Below are 17696 nucleotides of genomic sequence, written 5' to 3'. Positions count from 1 at the left end.
CACTAGATTCCACCCACTCGGTGATGGGTGGATAGTCTAGTTCATTATATCTGTCATAGTTGTTAACACTAATATTTTTTTTAAAAAGACATCTGAACCTTTGTTGGTCAGGACACATGCTGAATAAATCATTTGGTATTTCATGAATACTGAATCCTAACTCACAATATGGCCATAAAACATCACCATCACCTCAGAATTTGATAAGGCAATTCATCACCACCTTCTTAAAGGCAACTAGAGAAGAGCAATAAATGTCAGCATTGCCAGAGGCACCAGTGTCAATTAGTTAATTTTTAAAAATTGTAGGACAAGAAAGGTGAATTTTAATTAATAAAGGAGAGGCTTTGGAAGAGGAAGTAGGGAACGTGTGCATGATGAGGTGACCTCCAATAGCAAAAACGAGTGTGAGAATAATTACCAACCGTTTACTGTAAAATTTAAATCAAAATGCAACTATTATCAAAGAAATTATTAATAGTCTGGATCTCAAGGGTATTTGACCACAAATATCTTAATCTGACAAAAGGCACGCCTAAAACACTGTGCTATATTATATTCTTCAGTGTTCCCATTAGGAGATTATATTGGAGATTTCAGCATGTGCCAATTCTGGAATCCATCACTTTGCATTGATTAATGTCTATGGATAGCAATACCTGGGCCTGTGAATCAGGCTCTCACCTGAGTTTGTGAAACCCAGAATGTGCAGGTTAGACCAGGTAAGAGATGGTCTGAACTTGGTGGATTCGTTTAGATAGCCAGGCCGCCCCCTTGGAGTATTAAGGTACCCCTTTGGATATGGTACCAGGGCACCTTCGGGAGAGTCAAGGCGCCCTTTGGAATTGTTAAAAGTAAACATGATTATGCACATTTTATGCACAAACACATTGGAACTGTCAAAGCTGTCAAAGAGCTGTCAAAGGATACCAGGCGAGTTGGCACGGAGGGGTGTTGTAAGGGTGACCAGGTAGCTACTATTGATGATAGAGTTGATCTGCAGACACTACAATATACTCAGCAACAACTACACGTGTGCTTTCCACTCCTACACTGACTGCTGAGGTAGCCTGCGCTATTCTCCTATTGATTACTACAGATCATATGAGCTTCCTTAACAAGCATTATTCTTAAAGGTACATTACACACGAAACAAAACCATAATTACTGCATTCCTCCCCCTTTTAACTCAGCTATACATATCATATTTACAGGTGCATATCTTTTTCAAGACAACACAATATTTACACTGGGTAAGGAATTTACAAGTTCAGTCTTTCAGGCAGTTTCCTGGTACGTGTGAAACATCACAGCTCCAGAACTTCAGATTCTTTGTCAGGAACCTCCTCTTCCAGAATTGCCTGAACATCAGGTGCCCCGGTGGGCACTTGCAGCTCTCTATCCTCAACTCTTACAGGAGCATCAGACATGTCAGTCCTGGGTTGAGTATCCTCAACAGGAAACCCAGACCCGATCATGATCACTGGTGGAACCAAATCTTGGTGATTTGTCTCTGTCTTCCTTAAATGGTCCACATGTTTACGGATGATCTAGCCTTTCACCTCCACATGGTAAGATAGAGGTCTAGTCACCGCACTTTTTTCACCTGGTAACCACTTTGAGCCTTTCCCGAAGTTCACGTATACCATCTCTCCCACAGTACATTTCCTCTCATGACTATGCCAGTTGCGTCTAGTTTTCTGGCTTCACTGTCTCCTTTCTACCTTCGACTCTAAATTTGGCATTATAAAGCTCAATCTCGTCTCGAGACGGTGTTTCAACAATAACTCCACAGGCGTGACGCCCATTGTCATGTGAGAGATAGCCCTGTAATGAAACAGAAAGTGTGCTAGCTTGGTTGCCAAGGAATTGCCAGTTAGCCTTTTCATGCCTCCCTTGAACGTCTGAATTGCCCTTTCGGCCAGTCCGTTTGAGGTAGGGTGGTACGGTGCAGTTTTCACATGGAGTGATACCATTGCAGCTGATAGAGTATTGAAACTCAGCACTCGTAAATGCTGTGTCGTTATCAGAAACCGTTACTTCTGGTTGTCCGTAAATGGCAAAATATAGGGCAGAATTTTCTCAAAATGTATGCACAAAAGAGCGCAGGCCCCGACTCTCCCTCCTCCCCACTCCCCCACCCCCCCCCCCCCTCCCCCGCCCACACGGGTAGTGCTAAGCTCTTCCGGGTGCGCATCATGCTGGGCGGGCCTTAATTGGCCCGCCCACGTAAAATGACAGCGCACAGCCAATTGCGGGCGGCAATCGGCTCTGCGTCCGCTCCCGACCAGCCTGCCCAACGTAGAGAAAATTCTCTCCATAGTTTCTCAATTGTAGCAGCCGACATTGGTGACTTCACCTCATATATGTCCATCCATTTTGAATGGGCGTTGACATTGAGTAGAAACATTGTCCCCAGGAAAGGTCCAACGTAGCCAATGTGTAACCTCGCCCAGGGTCTACCTGGCCACTCCCAAGGGTGTAATGGAGCTGTTACTGGCAACTTTTGCAGTTGCTGGCACACAGTGCTTTACTAAACTATTTCACCATCCATCCCAAGCCACCATAGATAGCTGCATGCTATGGTCTTCATTCCGAAAATTCCTAGATGGGAACTGTGTAGTTCAATTAAAAGTGGCTCCCTTCCCTTTGGAGGAACTACCACTCATGTTCCCCAAAATAACATGCCATCCTGGCTTGTTTTTTCTTGTCTTCTGTTGAAGTATGGTTTCACTTCATCAGATAGAGGCTTCTGTGACCAACCATGCAGCACTTGGTTCTCATACTTGAGATAGGACTGGGTCCCGACTTGTCCAGTCTCTGGTCTGTCGGGCATATATTGGCGAGGAATCTAAGAAATTTAACAGTAAAACAAGTCCCTGTGGAACTGGGACGTGCTCATCATTTTCTTGTAAAGGCAAATGACTAAGGGCATCGGCATTTACGATTTGATTGCGAGGCCTATGTACGAAAGTATGCTGCAAGAATTAAAGCCCCATTAGCATTTCTGTATCTTCTTTCTACGTCCCTCCTTCTTTCTAGCGCAGACTGTAGCAGAAGCCCCCGTGTCCACTTCCATTCTAAGAGGTTTGCCATTTACTTTCACTGTGACAAATATTGGTTCTGTCTTTCCAACTTTCCGATTAAACAAATGAGTAAATGTCTGAATTTGCCATTGTTTCAGGCTCTTCCACATGGTAGATTTCACTGGGCTTCTTCTTTTGTTTACAAGCCTACTTGAATCTTTCCTTGCGCTGTCTCATCATATGCTCATTTCTGTAACAATAGTGGCGTTGGATTTTTTGAAACTGCCAATTACTAAAAGACCTCTATTAAAATTATTCTTCGATTTCGCTGCTAAGTTATTTTCCGCTATACTTCGGCTAGCTGTTCCCTGCTTCTCGGCAGAGTCTTGCATTATCGTGCCCTTTTCGGCTGGGGTTCCCTGCCCGATGTGGAGGACGGCCCTGTTTTGTGCACCCTATGTTGCTTTTGAACCTCTTACTGCACTTTCCATGGCCAGTGCTACCTCTAGAGCCTTCTTGAAATCCAGATTGACTTCGGACAATAATCTTTTCTGAATAGTGTCTTCTTTCACATTACATACTAAACGACGTTGTTTAGAGTCATACCAAACTCACAATGTTCTGTTAGCTGCTTCAAATTTGCCAAGTAGCATGTTGTCTCAACTGGGGCTCTTTTTCACAAATTAAATCTGAATCTCTGCATCATGGCTGAGGGCTTTGGTTGAAAATTACCCTTCACGAGGTCCACCAATTCATCTAAATTTTTCGAATCTGAGGCGCTGGATGCCGTCAAACCTCGAATCAAACCATAGGTTTTGCTCCCACAGGTACTATAAGACCATAAGACATAGAAGCAGAAATTAGGCCGCTCGGCCCATCGAGTCTGCTCCTCCATTCAATCATGGCTGATAAGTTTCTCAACCCCATTCTCCCGCCTTCTCCCCGTAACCTTTCATCCCCTTACCAATCAAGAACCTATTTATCTCGGTCTTAAATACACTCAATGACCTGGCCTCCACAGCCTTCTGTGGCAATGAATTCCATAGATTCACCACTCTCTGGCTAAAGAAGTTTCTCCTCATCTCTGTTCTAAAAGGTCTTCCCTTTACTCTGAGGCTGTGCCCTAGGGTCCTAGTCTCTCCTACTAATGGAAACATCTTCCCCACGTCCACTCTAGCCAGGCCTTTCAGTATTCTGTAAGTTTCAATCAGATCCCCCCCTCATCCTTCTAAACTCCATCGAGTATAGACCCAGAGTCCTCAAATGTTCCTATGTGTTAAGCCTTTCATTCCTGGGATTGTTCTCGTGAACCTCCTCTGGACCCTCTCCAGGGCCAGAACATCCTTCCTGAGGTACAGGGCCCAAAATTGCTCACAATATTCTACATGTGGTCTGACCAGAGCCTTATAAAGCCTCAGCAGCACATCCCTGCTTTTATATTCTAGTCCTCTCGAAATAACTGCCAACATTGCACTTGCCTTCCTAACTACCGACTCAACCTGCAAGTGAACCTTAAGAGAATCCTGGACTAGGACTCCCAAGTCCCTTTGCACTCCAGATTTCTGAATTCTCTCCCCATTTAGAAAATAGTCTATGCCTCTATTCTTCCTACCAAAGTGCATGACCTCACACTTCCTCACGTTGTATTCCATCTGCCACTTCTCTGCCCATTCTCCTAACCTGTCCACATCCTTTTGCAGCCTCCCTGCCTCCTCAATACTACCTGTCGATCCACCTATCTTTGTATCATCTGCAAACTTAGCCAGGATGCCCTCAGTTCCTTCATCTAGATCATTAATGTAAAAAGTGAAAAGTTGTGGTCCCAACACTTACGCTGCTGAACTCCACTAGTCACCGGCTGCCATCCTGAGAAGGACCCCCTTATCCCCACTCTCTGCCTCCTGCCAGACAGCCAATCTTCTATCCATGCTAGTACCTTGCCTCTAACACCATGGGCTCTTATCTTACTGAGCAGCCTCCTGTGCGGCACCTTGTCAAAGGCCTTTTGGAAGTCCAAATAGATAACATCCATTGGCTCTCCTTTGTCTAACCTACTCATTACCTCCTCAAAGAATTCTAACAGGTTTGTCAGGCATGACCTCCCCTTGATGAAACCATGCTGACTCTGCCCTATTTTACCATGCACTTCCAAGTATTCTGAAATCTCATCCTTAATAATGGACTCTAAAATCTTACCAACGACCGAGGTCAGGCTAATCGGCCTGTAATTTCCCATCTTTTGCCTCACTCCCTTCTTAAATAGAGGTTACATTCGCGATTTTCCAGGCCTCTGGGACCCTCCCTGACGCGACTGATTCCTGAAAGATCACCACTAACGCCTCCACTATCTCTTCGGCTATCTCCTTCAAAACTCTGGGGTGTAATCCATCTGGTCCAGGTGATTTATCCACCTTCAGACCTTTCAGGTTTCCTAGCACCTTCTCCTTGGTAATGGCCACCATGCTCACCTCTGCCCCCCGACTCTCTTGAACTTTGGGGATGTTACTCGTGTCTTCCACCGTGAAGACTGTCGCAAAGTACCTATTCAGTTCCTCCGCCATTTCTTTGTTCTCCACTACTACTTCTCCAGCGTCATTTTCCAGCGGCCCAATGTCCACTTTTGCCTCTCTCTTACCCTTTATATATCTAAAAAAACTCTTACAATCTTCTTTTATATTACTGGCAATTAACCCTCATATTTAATCTTTTCCCTCCTTATTTATTTTTTCGTTGCCCTCTGTTGGTCTTTGTAGGCTTCCCAATCCCCTGGTTTCACACTGCTCTTCGCCGACATCTACAATATAGTAGGATCACACCTCTTTTCTTCCCCCATAATCTCAGTCACTTGAAAAAAGAGCGTGAGACATTCTACGTAATGAGACCAATCGCCTGTGGCTGGTTCAAAAGGATCAATTCTCCCAAATTGTGGCACTATGAGAGGGAATAACTTTCTCAATTTTAACGGAGCTTGCTACTTACAGCCACTGGGCGAGGTATAGTGCCTATTTCTTTCTAACTTGATTCCTTTTGTTCAATCTTGTTTTATCCCCATCGCCAGTTTGTTGTAACAGTGGCAAAGTTGCTAATATTGATGATGGAGTTGATCTCCAGACAATTCTTGGGTGGAAACATTAAGTTTATTTACAACATACTCTGCAGCAACTACACGTGTGCTTTCAACTCCGACTCTATCTTTACACTGACTGCTGAGGTAGCCCGCGCCACTTTCCTATTGGTTACTACAGATCATGTGATCTTCCTTAACCAGTATTATTCTTAAAGCCTACTTGAATCACACTAAAAAAAACCATAATTACTACAAGGGGGTAAGGGCAAAGGGTGGTGGGTGGGGGGGGGCCTGTGTTGGTAGTAAGTTGAGGTAAGGGCTATAAAGCATGGGGATGTGGGTGGCATTGGGGTATGAGGGCCCATGGGGAATGGGTAGAGGGGCATAGGTTGGCATAGGAGTATGAGGGACCATGAGGGGGGGGTGGGAGGGAGCATAGTTGGGATGGATGGGGCATGGGGAGTGTGTGGGAGTGATGAGCAGTGAGGGGTGAAGGCCGCATGACTGGTTTTTGTTTTTTTTTATTGATTTCAACTAAGTTCTGATGCAGAGAGGCAGGCCTTCTGCCCAGCTCGCCTCCGCACCCGGCAGTCTCCGCACTCTTTCCGGGTGCAGCAGGCTTGACTTCTAATCCAGCCCACCCCCTGAGCCGAGGGCAAAAATCTGGGCCTCTTATTCACTTAGACATCTCGATCATGTATTGATAACGCATATGGAATATTTATTTGCACCACGAGATACTACTGATTATTTACAGTACCTACTATATTGTAGATGTCGGTGAACATAAATAAGACACATTTCTTTATAATGTAAGCAAATCATGAAAATCTTAATGCATCTGAATAGCTATACTAGAATACGAGTACTTACACTTCAAACTAGTTATATCAGGATTCATTAGAAAGTTAGCATCATTACCTCAAAGTGTGCAAAAATCAAAACATAGCGATGCATATGAGTCCAATTTCTGATACCTATGGACAGAGATTAACATTATCAGAATTACAATTCATTTTATAATGTTGTAGTTTATATATCATTTCTAAGCACTATGATACCATTCTAAAAATCACTTTAATGTTCTACTGAGAGTATCAGTAGCCCCTGTTTTTATTAAATCTAGGTTTCTGCCTCTCCCAGGAGGTGGGTCAGGGAGTGTGCGTGTACTACATACAGCATCACAATTATATCAAACAGGCTGGATAGGCCAGTGGGTCTTTTCCTGTCCATAAGTTCTTCTATATTTGTATCACAAAGGTCAAATAATTGTTTGTTTAGAAAAGTTTATGATGAGTCAAGGGAAGTTTTCTCCTTAATTATGTTAGGAAGAATGTAAGTGGCACTTCTGAAATTCAAAAGTGTCCTTACGTTGATCCTTCTATTACCAGAGCAGTCATTCTGCATGCTTCTGTACTTCTGCCATCAAAAGTGCTCACAGCATGATGGTAACATTTACAATTGAAGCTTCATCAGGAAATGAACTACAGTGCAGCGTATTAGTCAGGCCAGACACTGGCTAACTGATCAAAATGTGAAGCACAACATATCAGGCTTTTATTAACCAAATGAAGGAACAGCAAGATCCAATTTTGTTTCACCATTCATGCTGCAGTTATGTTACATAGAACATTTCACATCAGGGGTGGGTGGCCAGCATTGAATTATAAAGCCTCATTCCTATTGTTCTTTCCCAAAGTCCTGTGTATACATGCTTTTGGTTTGACTATCAGAAGTGAGCAATTATCCCGTCATTTTTTGAATGACATCAAAGCCATAATGTAGCTCCTGCATATAGCCTTGAGGAACTTTAGATTTTAACGTTGTTTGAAGGTTGCTTTAGTGAGGTTCCAGTTGTAGCATGCAACTAAGGCTACTGTCTTATTCAAGTTAAGCAATTTTGATATTTTAATTGGAATTACAATAATGGAAAAGTCCCCTCTTGTAATACTATTTACTTAACTAACACCACATAGACTATTTTTTTTTTCGTACAATAAAGTTTGTAGTTTGCATCACCTAGAGATGGTTTCATACCTGAAAAAAATGTAAGATCACAACAGTTTGACTGCAGTTACTCTGCACATTTTGCATCACTCCATCACAAGGACCACTTGACAATGACACAAAATGTGCAGTATAACTGCCGCATTAGGTTTCAGCCTTTGATACCTGGGAGTTATTGTAGGAGAGTTGCATTAGGCACAGCAAAACATGAACATTTAATGCACATTTAAGTTTACTATAATTTCATAATTAAATTTCAGGTAAATCATATCTATATGTTTTCTTTAAGAAACATTTTTTCCTATCACCCATTTCCCCAATACCTACCATTACTGTAAACTATGTGTACTACTCCGGAGACTTTAACAGCAATTAAATGGTAAGCTACTTTTTAAATGGCAAATTTTTCTGGAAAGCATGCCTCCCTATTATATGTAGAGCTAGTGCGAGGCACTTCCTGTAAAACATTATACTTGTTACAAAGTGTCAGTCTGCGTGTCTACAATTGTCAGCACAGGCAAATTGGGCACTTGGTCTGAGAGATAATCAGAGTTGCTGATGTGCTCAGGCCACGTCATCTAACTGCACACGTGTTCAATCCACTTACTGGCAATAGTCTACAAACTCCAGGGACAGGGTTTTCGGGTGGGTGGGTGGCTGCGATCGGTGGGCCCAGGAGTGGCCGGAGAATGGATCACCGCCCGCGATCGGCCCCCAACCGCGATATCACGCTGGCTGACCAATCAACAGCCAGTCAGCATGAAAGGCGCGCTGAAAGGCTCAGAGCTGCCGTGGTGTGGGGGCGGGAGGAGGGCGAGCGCTGAAGTCAGTGCGGGCGTGGGGGGAGCGCGGAATGAAAGCTCCCTGGAGGCAGAGCGCTGCCTCAGGGAGCTGAAGAATTTAAGTTCAATAAAAACAGATTTAAAAATCCAGAAGAAATGCCCACGTATCAGAATGAGTCACCTAAACATATGGATGCTGAAATTTGTGCCCAAACGTTTTTATCTTTTTTAAAAAAATTAATCTTGGAAGCCTCATCCCGCCGTCGGATGAGGTTTCCTGACAAATGCAAAGGCCCCCTGGCCAATTCACCCAGCCACCAACCGTAACATTGGACAGGCAGCAAAAAACCCCAGTTCATTGCGTCGTTAATGGGCTTAGTAGCCCTCTTAATTGTCGGCGGGCGCGTTGCTGACTCTCGCGCACGCCCGCCGACCGAAATATCGCCCCAGTGCAGCAATGATAACGGGACGCTCAGCCGACGTCATCGCGCGCGACTTTACTCTTGAGCGCGTTGGGCACGTGCCCCGCACGCCGAACGAAAAATTCTGGCCTAGGAAAATTTGACTTGTGCTGGTTAAGTAAGCAAAACAGTGGCAGGCTCCAGCCCAGGTGAAAACTCAACCCGGCCCATTTTCAGACACACGGGCTAGGATTTTCCAACCTGCGTGAGGTGGTGGGGGGGGGCCTGACAAGCCGGTGCGTAAAATGACGTGAAATGGCGTTGGGTGTGTCCCCTGACATCTTCGCGCTGTCTTGCGGTGTTTCGTTAGGCGGGCACGCGCCAGAGTCGGCTGTGCGCCAGCTGCTAACTGACAGGCCTATTAAAGGCCACGGATGAATTAAATAGTGCCATCGTTTACGCTGCCTGTTCCAACCTTAAGGTTGGCGGGCAGGCGAAAAGGCCAAGCGGCCTTCACGTTTTTTTTAGGAAACCTCATCCACAAGCGGGACGAGGCTTCCTAAACTTTTACAGCTAAAATAAAAATTTTATATGAAAAATAAAAACATGTCCCATCTCATGTGACACGGTCACAGAAGGGGACGCGTCTCATTGAATTTTTAATCTCTCTAAAAAATGTTTTTTACAAGCCGCTTCAATCTCCCTGAGGCAGCTCCGTGCCTCAGGGAGGCCGAAACACTCTCTCATGCGCGTGCACGAAACGGCGCTGGCCCCAACTCTCCCTCCTCCCTACACCCCCCACCCCCCCACCCTGCCTGCACAGGTAGCGCTGAGAGCCAACGCTCGCGTCTTACGCTGGGCGGGCCTTAATTGGTCGGCTCCATGACCACCCCCCCCCACCGCTCGTTCCCGCTGAGCCCCCCCAGCGTGGGAAAAATTCTGGCCACGGATTATAATGCACGATCACCATGCACCCAGTCCCATTGAGGCAGGCAGGATGCAAACCTTGCGCCTCTCTCTGCTCATTTCAATGATTCCCATGCACAGCCCAGCACGACCCTGTCAACTGGCTGCACACTCCCCAAAAGTCCCAGGAGGGGTCCAGGGTGAGCAGCTTGCACAGCCAGCTGAGACATCACAAAGGCTGCCTGCTCCTCTTAACAGAGCCGCACTCATGCAACGGGAGCTGCTGCAACAGTTGCAGGAAAGCTTTGACGGAAGGTAAAGGACGGCAAAAAAAAGGCAACAAGCCAGAGTTTTTGAATGCGATCCTCACGCAGATGGGAAAGTTCAATAAGTTCACACAGCTGAGCAAAGTTAGTGAATGTATTTTCAAACACTGACCACTCCACCAACCTTTCATGTTGCTTAATGCACCACATGCCCATCAATCACATAGAAACATAGGAACGAGGAGCAGGAGTAGGCCATTCGGCCCTTCGAGCCTGTTCCGCCATTCATTATGATCATGGCTGATCATCTAACTCAATAGCCTGCTCCCACTTTCTCCCCATATCCTTTGATCCCTTTCGCCCCAAGAGCTATATCTAACTCCTTCTTGGAATCATACAATGTTTCAGTCTCAACTACTTTCTGTGGTAGCGAATTCCACAGGCTCACCACTCTCTGCGTGAAGAAATTTCTCCTCATCTCAGTCCTAAATGATCTACCCCGTATCCTCAGACTGTGACCCCTGGTTCTGGACTCCCCTACCATCAGGAACATCCTTCCCACATCTACCCTGTCTAGTCCTGTTAGAATTTTATAGGTTTCTATGAGATCCCCCCTCATTCTTCTGAACTCCAACGAATATAATCCTAATCGACTCAATCTCTCCTCATATGTCAGTCCCGCCATCCCAGGAATCAGTCGGGTAAACCTTTGCTGCACTCCCTCTATAGCAAGTACATCCTTCCTCAGATAAGGAGGCCAAAACTGCACACAATATTCCAGGTGTGGTCTCACCAAGGCCCTGTACAATTGCAGCAAGACATCCCTGTTCCTGTACTCAAATCCTCTGGCTATGAAGGCCAACATACCATTTGCCTTCTTTACCACCTGCTGCACCTGCATGCTTACCTTCAGCGACTGGTGTACGAGGACACCCAGGTCCCATTGCACATTCCCCTCTCTCAATTTATAGCCATTCAGATAATAATCTGTCTTCCTGTTTTTGCTACCAAAATGGATAACCTCACATTTATCCACATTATACTGCATCTGCCATGCATTTGCCCACTCACTCAGCTTGTCCAAATCACACTGAAGCATCTCTGCATCCTCCTCACAGCTCACCCTCCCACCCTGCTTTGTGTCATCTGCAAATTTGGAGATATTACATTTAGTCCCCTCATCTAAATCATTAATATATATTGTGAATAACTGGGGTCCCAGCACCGATCCCTGCAGTACCCCACTAGTTACTGCCTGCCATTCGGAAAAAGACCCGTTTATTCCTACTCTTTGTTTCCTCTCTGCCAATCAATCAGTTTTCTATCCATCTCAATACACTACCCCCAATCCCATGCACTTTAATTTTACACGCCAATCTCTTATGTGGGACTTTGTCGAAAGCCTTCTGAAAGTCCAAATAAACCACTTCCACTGGCTCCCCCTCATCAACTCTACTAGTTACATCCTCGAAAAATTCCAGTAGATTTGTCAAGCATGATTTTCCTTTCATAAATCCATGCTGACTCTGTCCAATTCTGCCACTGTTTTCCACGTGCTCAGCTATTAAATCTTTTATAATGGACTCTAGAATTTTCCCCACTACCGACGTCAGGCTGACTGGTCTATAATTCCCTGTTTTCTCTCTGCCTCCCTTTTTAAATAGTGGGGTTACATTAGCTACCCTCCAATCTGTAGGAACTGTTCCAGAGTCTATAGAATCTCGGAAGATGACTACCAACGCATCCATTATTTCTCGGGCCACTTCCTTAAGTACTCTGGGATGTTGATTATCAGGCCCCAGGGATTTATCGGCCTTCAGTCCCATCAATTTCCCCAGCACCATTTCCCTACTAATACTGATTTCTTTCAGTTCCTCCTTCTCGCTAAACCGTGTTCCCCAACATTTCTGGTATGTTATTAGTGTCCTCCTTTGTGAAGACAGAACCAAAGTATCTATTTAGTTGGTTAGCCATTTCTTTGTTCCCCATTATAAATTCCCCTGTTTCTGACTGTAAAGGACCTACATTTCCCATCACCCATCAGCAATTGGGATCCATGCCTAAAATTGAGCCTCACACTCCCCTCTTTCAGCTTCTGCATACATCTAGCTATTCAGCTGTGGAAGGCACATTACACAAACACATTTTTCCCTTTCTCTTGAGGACAAGGTGGCTCTTAACCATGGGGAGTAGCAGAGAACTGGCAAGAGACAAGCACATCTATGTGTCCTGGAAGGAGATGGCACTGTGCATCAAAGAGCTGGCTCAGGTCATTGCCCCAAATATCACCAAGAACATTGAGGATGATGGTATTTTCCTACCTTATTCCCTTCTCAATTCTTACCTCATTCTGCTATCTGGCATGAATACATGCTATAGATGATGCAATCGTGGGCCTCATACTTTCAACCCAATCCCCTTTCCTTCACCCCAAACTCTCCCCTTCTGCATTTCTGTAACAAGGTTGTGGAGGAACCAACAAACTACCCACAAATTTGTAGACATGTTCTGGTGAGTAATGGAGGGGGGCTCCCCTTGAGCGGTCCCAGCCAGTGGAACTGTCGCTTCAGTATGCCAATGGATTGCTCCATAATGTCCCTCTCATTAATGGCACACTGTCCTCGCATGGTAGGCTGGGAGCAGTAATGTGTCATGCTGGTGTCCCGTGTCACCAATCCACCAGCTTCCGGCTCTTCCTGGTGACCAAGGATGGCAAGTACCCTTGGTGGGTAGGATGTTCCATCAAGAGTCCTCCTCTTCCTTAAGCTCCCCCTCCTCCCTCTGTGCACAGCTTCCCCTCTCCGCTGTCTGTGCGCCACCTCCCAGTCAAATTGCAGCCCAAGAGGAACTGACAGCCCCCATCACTGAAGCAGACTTTCTCCTGACAGGCCTTTCAACTTCTCTGGCATTTGATATCCTCAATACTGCCACTGGCTGGAAGATTTTGAAATAATATTTCCACTACGTCTGTAGCAGCTAAAAAAAAAAATCAAAAGCAGCTCATGTGAAAATTAGAACAAAAATATAACATATATTTCATCTGATTTCTATATGTCTTAGCTCTGATGAAGGGTCATACGGACTCAAAACGTCAACTGTATCCCTCTCCACAGATGCCGTCAGACCTGCTGAGTTTTTCCAGGTATTTTTGTTTTTTGTTCTAGGTTTCCAGCATCCGCAGTATTTTGCTTTTATCATGTGAAAGTTAGATGGTTGACCCTTCAAGGAATACATGCGGGTGGGGTAGTGGAAGGTATCCCTGGGCAGCTGAGGAGTGATTCAGAGTTAACAGAACCTGCATGATTCAGAATGGCAGAGCATGCACTAACTCAACTTTAGAAGTCATTTGCTGTCATGGTCCTCCCACTCTACCTGTTTCGTCACATCCATGCTATGTATGCTGCCTGTCCGAGTGCACCCCACGGGTTATGTCAGAAGTGGCTGAAACCACCTTGACTGACCTTCTTGCAGTTCTGGGCTTTCATCGTGCTAGCTTCAATCAAGTTACAAAGAATACATTTTGCAGCCCATGCTTTTAAAGATAAATGATACACGTACTCTTGTGCTGCTAGCAAACCCTGCCAGTGAAAAATGTTGGAAATTAGATGATAACACACGAAAATAGGAAAGTATAATACGATATCCACAATGTACACACATTAAGGAAAATAACTATTTTTCTTACCATAAGAATGATCCCTCACTCCACGAAGAAGCAGCTCAGTTCTTTCATATCCCTCAATTTCAATTTCTCCAACATACTGACCCCACTGCTCATAATGTGTCTGTTGTTGATTGTACCTTGGAAACACAAGACAAATAATTGAGGATTGTAAACATTATAGAGTTGATTTTCCAGGCAACTTTTTTTTGGTGGAAACATTGAACTTTATTTACAAGACAGCAGCAGTTACATGTGTGCATCTAACTCCATAATTAAAGAAGAACTCTCTCCTCCAAGTTCCCCATGCTGCTAACTCATTGGTTGACACAGATCATGTGATCTTACAACACAGGATTATTCTTAAAGCTACAGTCCTAATGATTATCAAAACTATGGGCAGAATTTTATATTTGTCGGGTGGGCGGGCCCGACCCAATCAGCGGCAGGCGCGTGGCCAATCTCCACCGGCGAAACGGGCCGTGCCACCATTTTGCACGGGCGGGCCAAGTAAGGCCTGCCCAGAACGTTTCAGACTCCCGTGTACAGCGGGAAATTCAAATGTGCAGCAGGCGTGTACAGACCACCAGTTCCAATGGGGAACCGGCAGTCTGTATAAAGAAAGGCCAGACAGCCTCCTTTAGGCTGTTCACCATGGCCAGTGACCGGGCTCCAGAGGAGGTCAGGGCAGAGGAAGAGGAGGGGGGCAGGTTGCAGAGTAGGCCAGCAGGGGGGCCAACGTGCCCCTCGGTTCTCCGATGCCTGCCTTGCTGCCCTCTTGGAAGAGGTGTCAAATCGTCAGGAGGTGTTGTTTCCCGAGGATAGGAGGAGGAGGGCCCCCCACGTCACCAGGCAGGCACGGCAGGAGGTGGCGGAGGTAGTAAACTCTCAAGATGCTGTGCGGCACACAGGAACACAGTGCCGCAAGCGCTTCAATGATCTGTTGCGCTCTGGAAGGGTGAGTACCATGTCAGCCTTGGCCATTTTACCCAGCAGGTGGCCTTAGCCTTTGAGGCCCCCCCCCCCCAACGTCTTAGTGTTGTTACTGCATTGGGCATTTGGCGCACGCTGGGTGGGCAAACAGATAGTGACCCTGCTTACATCAGCCTTAGTGGTTGAGGAGAAGATGGGTTCTCCCCGCAGCATATGTTGGTGTTTGTCACATTTGAGTAGTCTGGGGGCAACCTGCAGGGGAGGCAGCTAGACACATACTCAGAACGCCAACACATGTCTTATTGATGGTGATGAGATGGTGGAAGGGGAGCCTCAAGGTATCATGACCAAGAGCCATCTGCTGGCCTTGGCGCCGCACCTAGTTGCGCCTCCTTGCCATGGGCGCTAAGACCCGTGTGTTATTCCAAGTGATGGACGCCGAATGTGTCCAAGGTGGCCGTTGGGGGAGGGGGTTGGGAGCAGCCGTACTATCTTCTGGGGACTGATCACCAGTAGTGTGGACAGGAGCCGCTGGAGGCCTCAGATGGGCCTCTGTGGTTGGGGTGCGGTGTGCGCATGCAGAGTACATGAGCGATCAGCCCCAATAAATCCTCTTCTCTGTTCTGCAGGCAAAAACTGAGCACAATCTCAGGGAGCGTCTGCAGACTAGTGCTGGGCACGCCATGCTGCAGCACCTCACCACATTTGAGGAGCAGCCCATGGAGCTGGGGAGGAGGCAGGCGGCCAGGGCGGCAGGTGGCGGTGAGGCTGGGGTGCAGCGGGCAGGTATTTGAGGGCCATAGTCCCATCCACTCTGTCTCCCACCATCCAAAGCACTGATGGTTGCTGCAATCGTTAATGCAGCAACACTGCTCATTCACAGACTGAGACAGTCAGACGTGTGGGTCATACACAAAGGTCCCTCGGCCCCTTGAGGATGCGCGTCTCTAGCACCTTCCAAAGTTGCCTTATCCCACTTGTGACCACTACTCCCATGGCCTAACATGCCATGGCATCGCTGCTGCACATCCAAAGACTTATTGCATCTTAGGAGGGTTTGTACCTCCACCACCCTTTCAGCCAGTGCGTCCCACATTACTCTGTCCAAAAGGTCCTCAGCACCTCACCTGTCAATCTCGTGGACTCAACTTAAATAAATGCCACCAAGTTAGTCATCCCTGCGCCAAGGGGAAATGTTGCCTTCTGTCCACTCGTTCTATGCCCCTCATAAGGGTATGAAGGTCAATAATGTGACCTGTCAATCTCCTGTGCTCCACGGCAAATGCTGCTAGTGTTTGCAATGTTTCCTCATCACTCCAACTCTCCAGGACAGCATGCATCCAGGTCAGGAACCTCTGCACTCTCCCCACTCCAATGCCATCTCTCCCACGAAGCGCAAGTCACAACTGAACGCAGAAGTGTAGATGTGGCCTCGACAGCGTTTTCTGCACTTGCAACATGACCTCCCTTTTCCTACATTCTATTCCTCGGCTAATAAAGGCAAGTCTGGCTTTAACCTTGTTAAACGCCTTATGTTCCTGTTCTGCTACCTTAACGGGTCTGCCCAGCAAGGTCCCTGTAATCGTCGTGACTTCCCACGGTCCTATCATTACTCATGTATTCCCGTATCTTGCTTGTCTTGCCCAAGTGCTTAACCAAACATTCATCCAAATAACATTCCATGTGGCATTCCTTAGGCCATCTGACCAGCCTGTCTGTATGCACGTGTAATGTTTGGGCCTCCTCTTGACTATTTACCACCCCACCAATGTTCGTCTCCTTAGGTTCTTAAAGGTTGAGCGCATTATGAGTCTGGGAGTAAAGGGATGAATGGTGTTACTGACTGAACGCTAATTGATGCACTGTCCTTGTTGTTAATTTCAGCACCACCACCGCATGGCTGCCACCAACACGTCCAGAGCGCCCCCCTCCACCACTGAGGGCCAAGACTTGCAACTTGTGTCACATCCTTTCAGCGAGCCAGGCACCAGCGCAGTGACTATCACATCGGTGAAGATTATGATGTCGGCTAGTGTCCCGGGGCACAGCGGAGAGGGCACTTCACAATCGCTGGAGGAGATAGCACGGACAGAGAGTGCCGATGGCGCCAGCAACCGGAGGACTGCAGGGGACCAGGTACATGCTGAGTCCGGCAGTGATGATGTGCCTCTGGAGGTGTCAGCCATGCAGCAGCTGCAGGACAAGCGGCAGGGTGCGCCGGAGCATCTGGCAGGGTTGCATGAGGGCTTGCTTCAGTTGGTCTCTGTGGTGGAGGAATCCAGGCAGAGTGTCAGTGAAGGCATGAACCTCAGGACAGAGCTTCAGGCTTCCTCCATTGAGAGATTGGCAACTCTCATGGAGAGGGGGTTCGATTGGATTGAGAATCTTCTGATTGGGTTATGCTCTGACCTGCAAGCCCTCACAGCGCTAATGTGGGAGATGTTCTGGGATAGTACTGGAGTGCGTCCCCTGAGCGGTCCAGGCATCGGAAGCGCATCTTGAGAAGACCGATGGCTCTCTCCACCACAGCCCTTGTGGTGCCGCTGCTCCTATTGTAGCGCTCCTCAGCTTCTGTTCTTGGATGGCACCAAGTGTCGGTGCTTGGTGCCCATCCATCTACGGTGAGCAGGGAGGTCCAATGTGACCT

At 46.8% G+C, this 17696-nt stretch overlaps 1 protein-coding gene across 2 annotated transcripts in view; it reads right to left on the bottom strand.

Moving 5' to 3' along the window:
• The window catches only part of LOC144682197 (rifampicin phosphotransferase-like), a 180589-nt gene that overhangs the window by 105968 nt on the left and 56925 nt on the right, over nt 1–17696 (bottom strand). For both annotated transcript variants that reach the window (XM_078544590.1, XM_078544589.1), the window contains exons 6-7: nt 14141–14256; nt 7015–7070 (exon numbers count right to left, since the gene is read on the bottom strand). In XM_078544590.1, coding sequence (XP_078400716.1) covers nt 7015–7070; nt 14141–14256 — 172 coding nt within the window. The remainder of the gene's footprint in view (nt 1–7014; nt 7071–14140; nt 14257–17696) is intronic.

This window comes from Cetorhinus maximus, chromosome 6 (genome assembly GCF_964194155.1).
Source record: "Cetorhinus maximus chromosome 6, sCetMax3.hap1.1, whole genome shotgun sequence".
NCBI classification, from domain to species: domain Eukaryota; kingdom Metazoa; phylum Chordata; class Chondrichthyes; order Lamniformes; family Cetorhinidae; genus Cetorhinus; species Cetorhinus maximus.
This window is presented reverse-complemented; position numbering and strand designations above follow the sequence as displayed.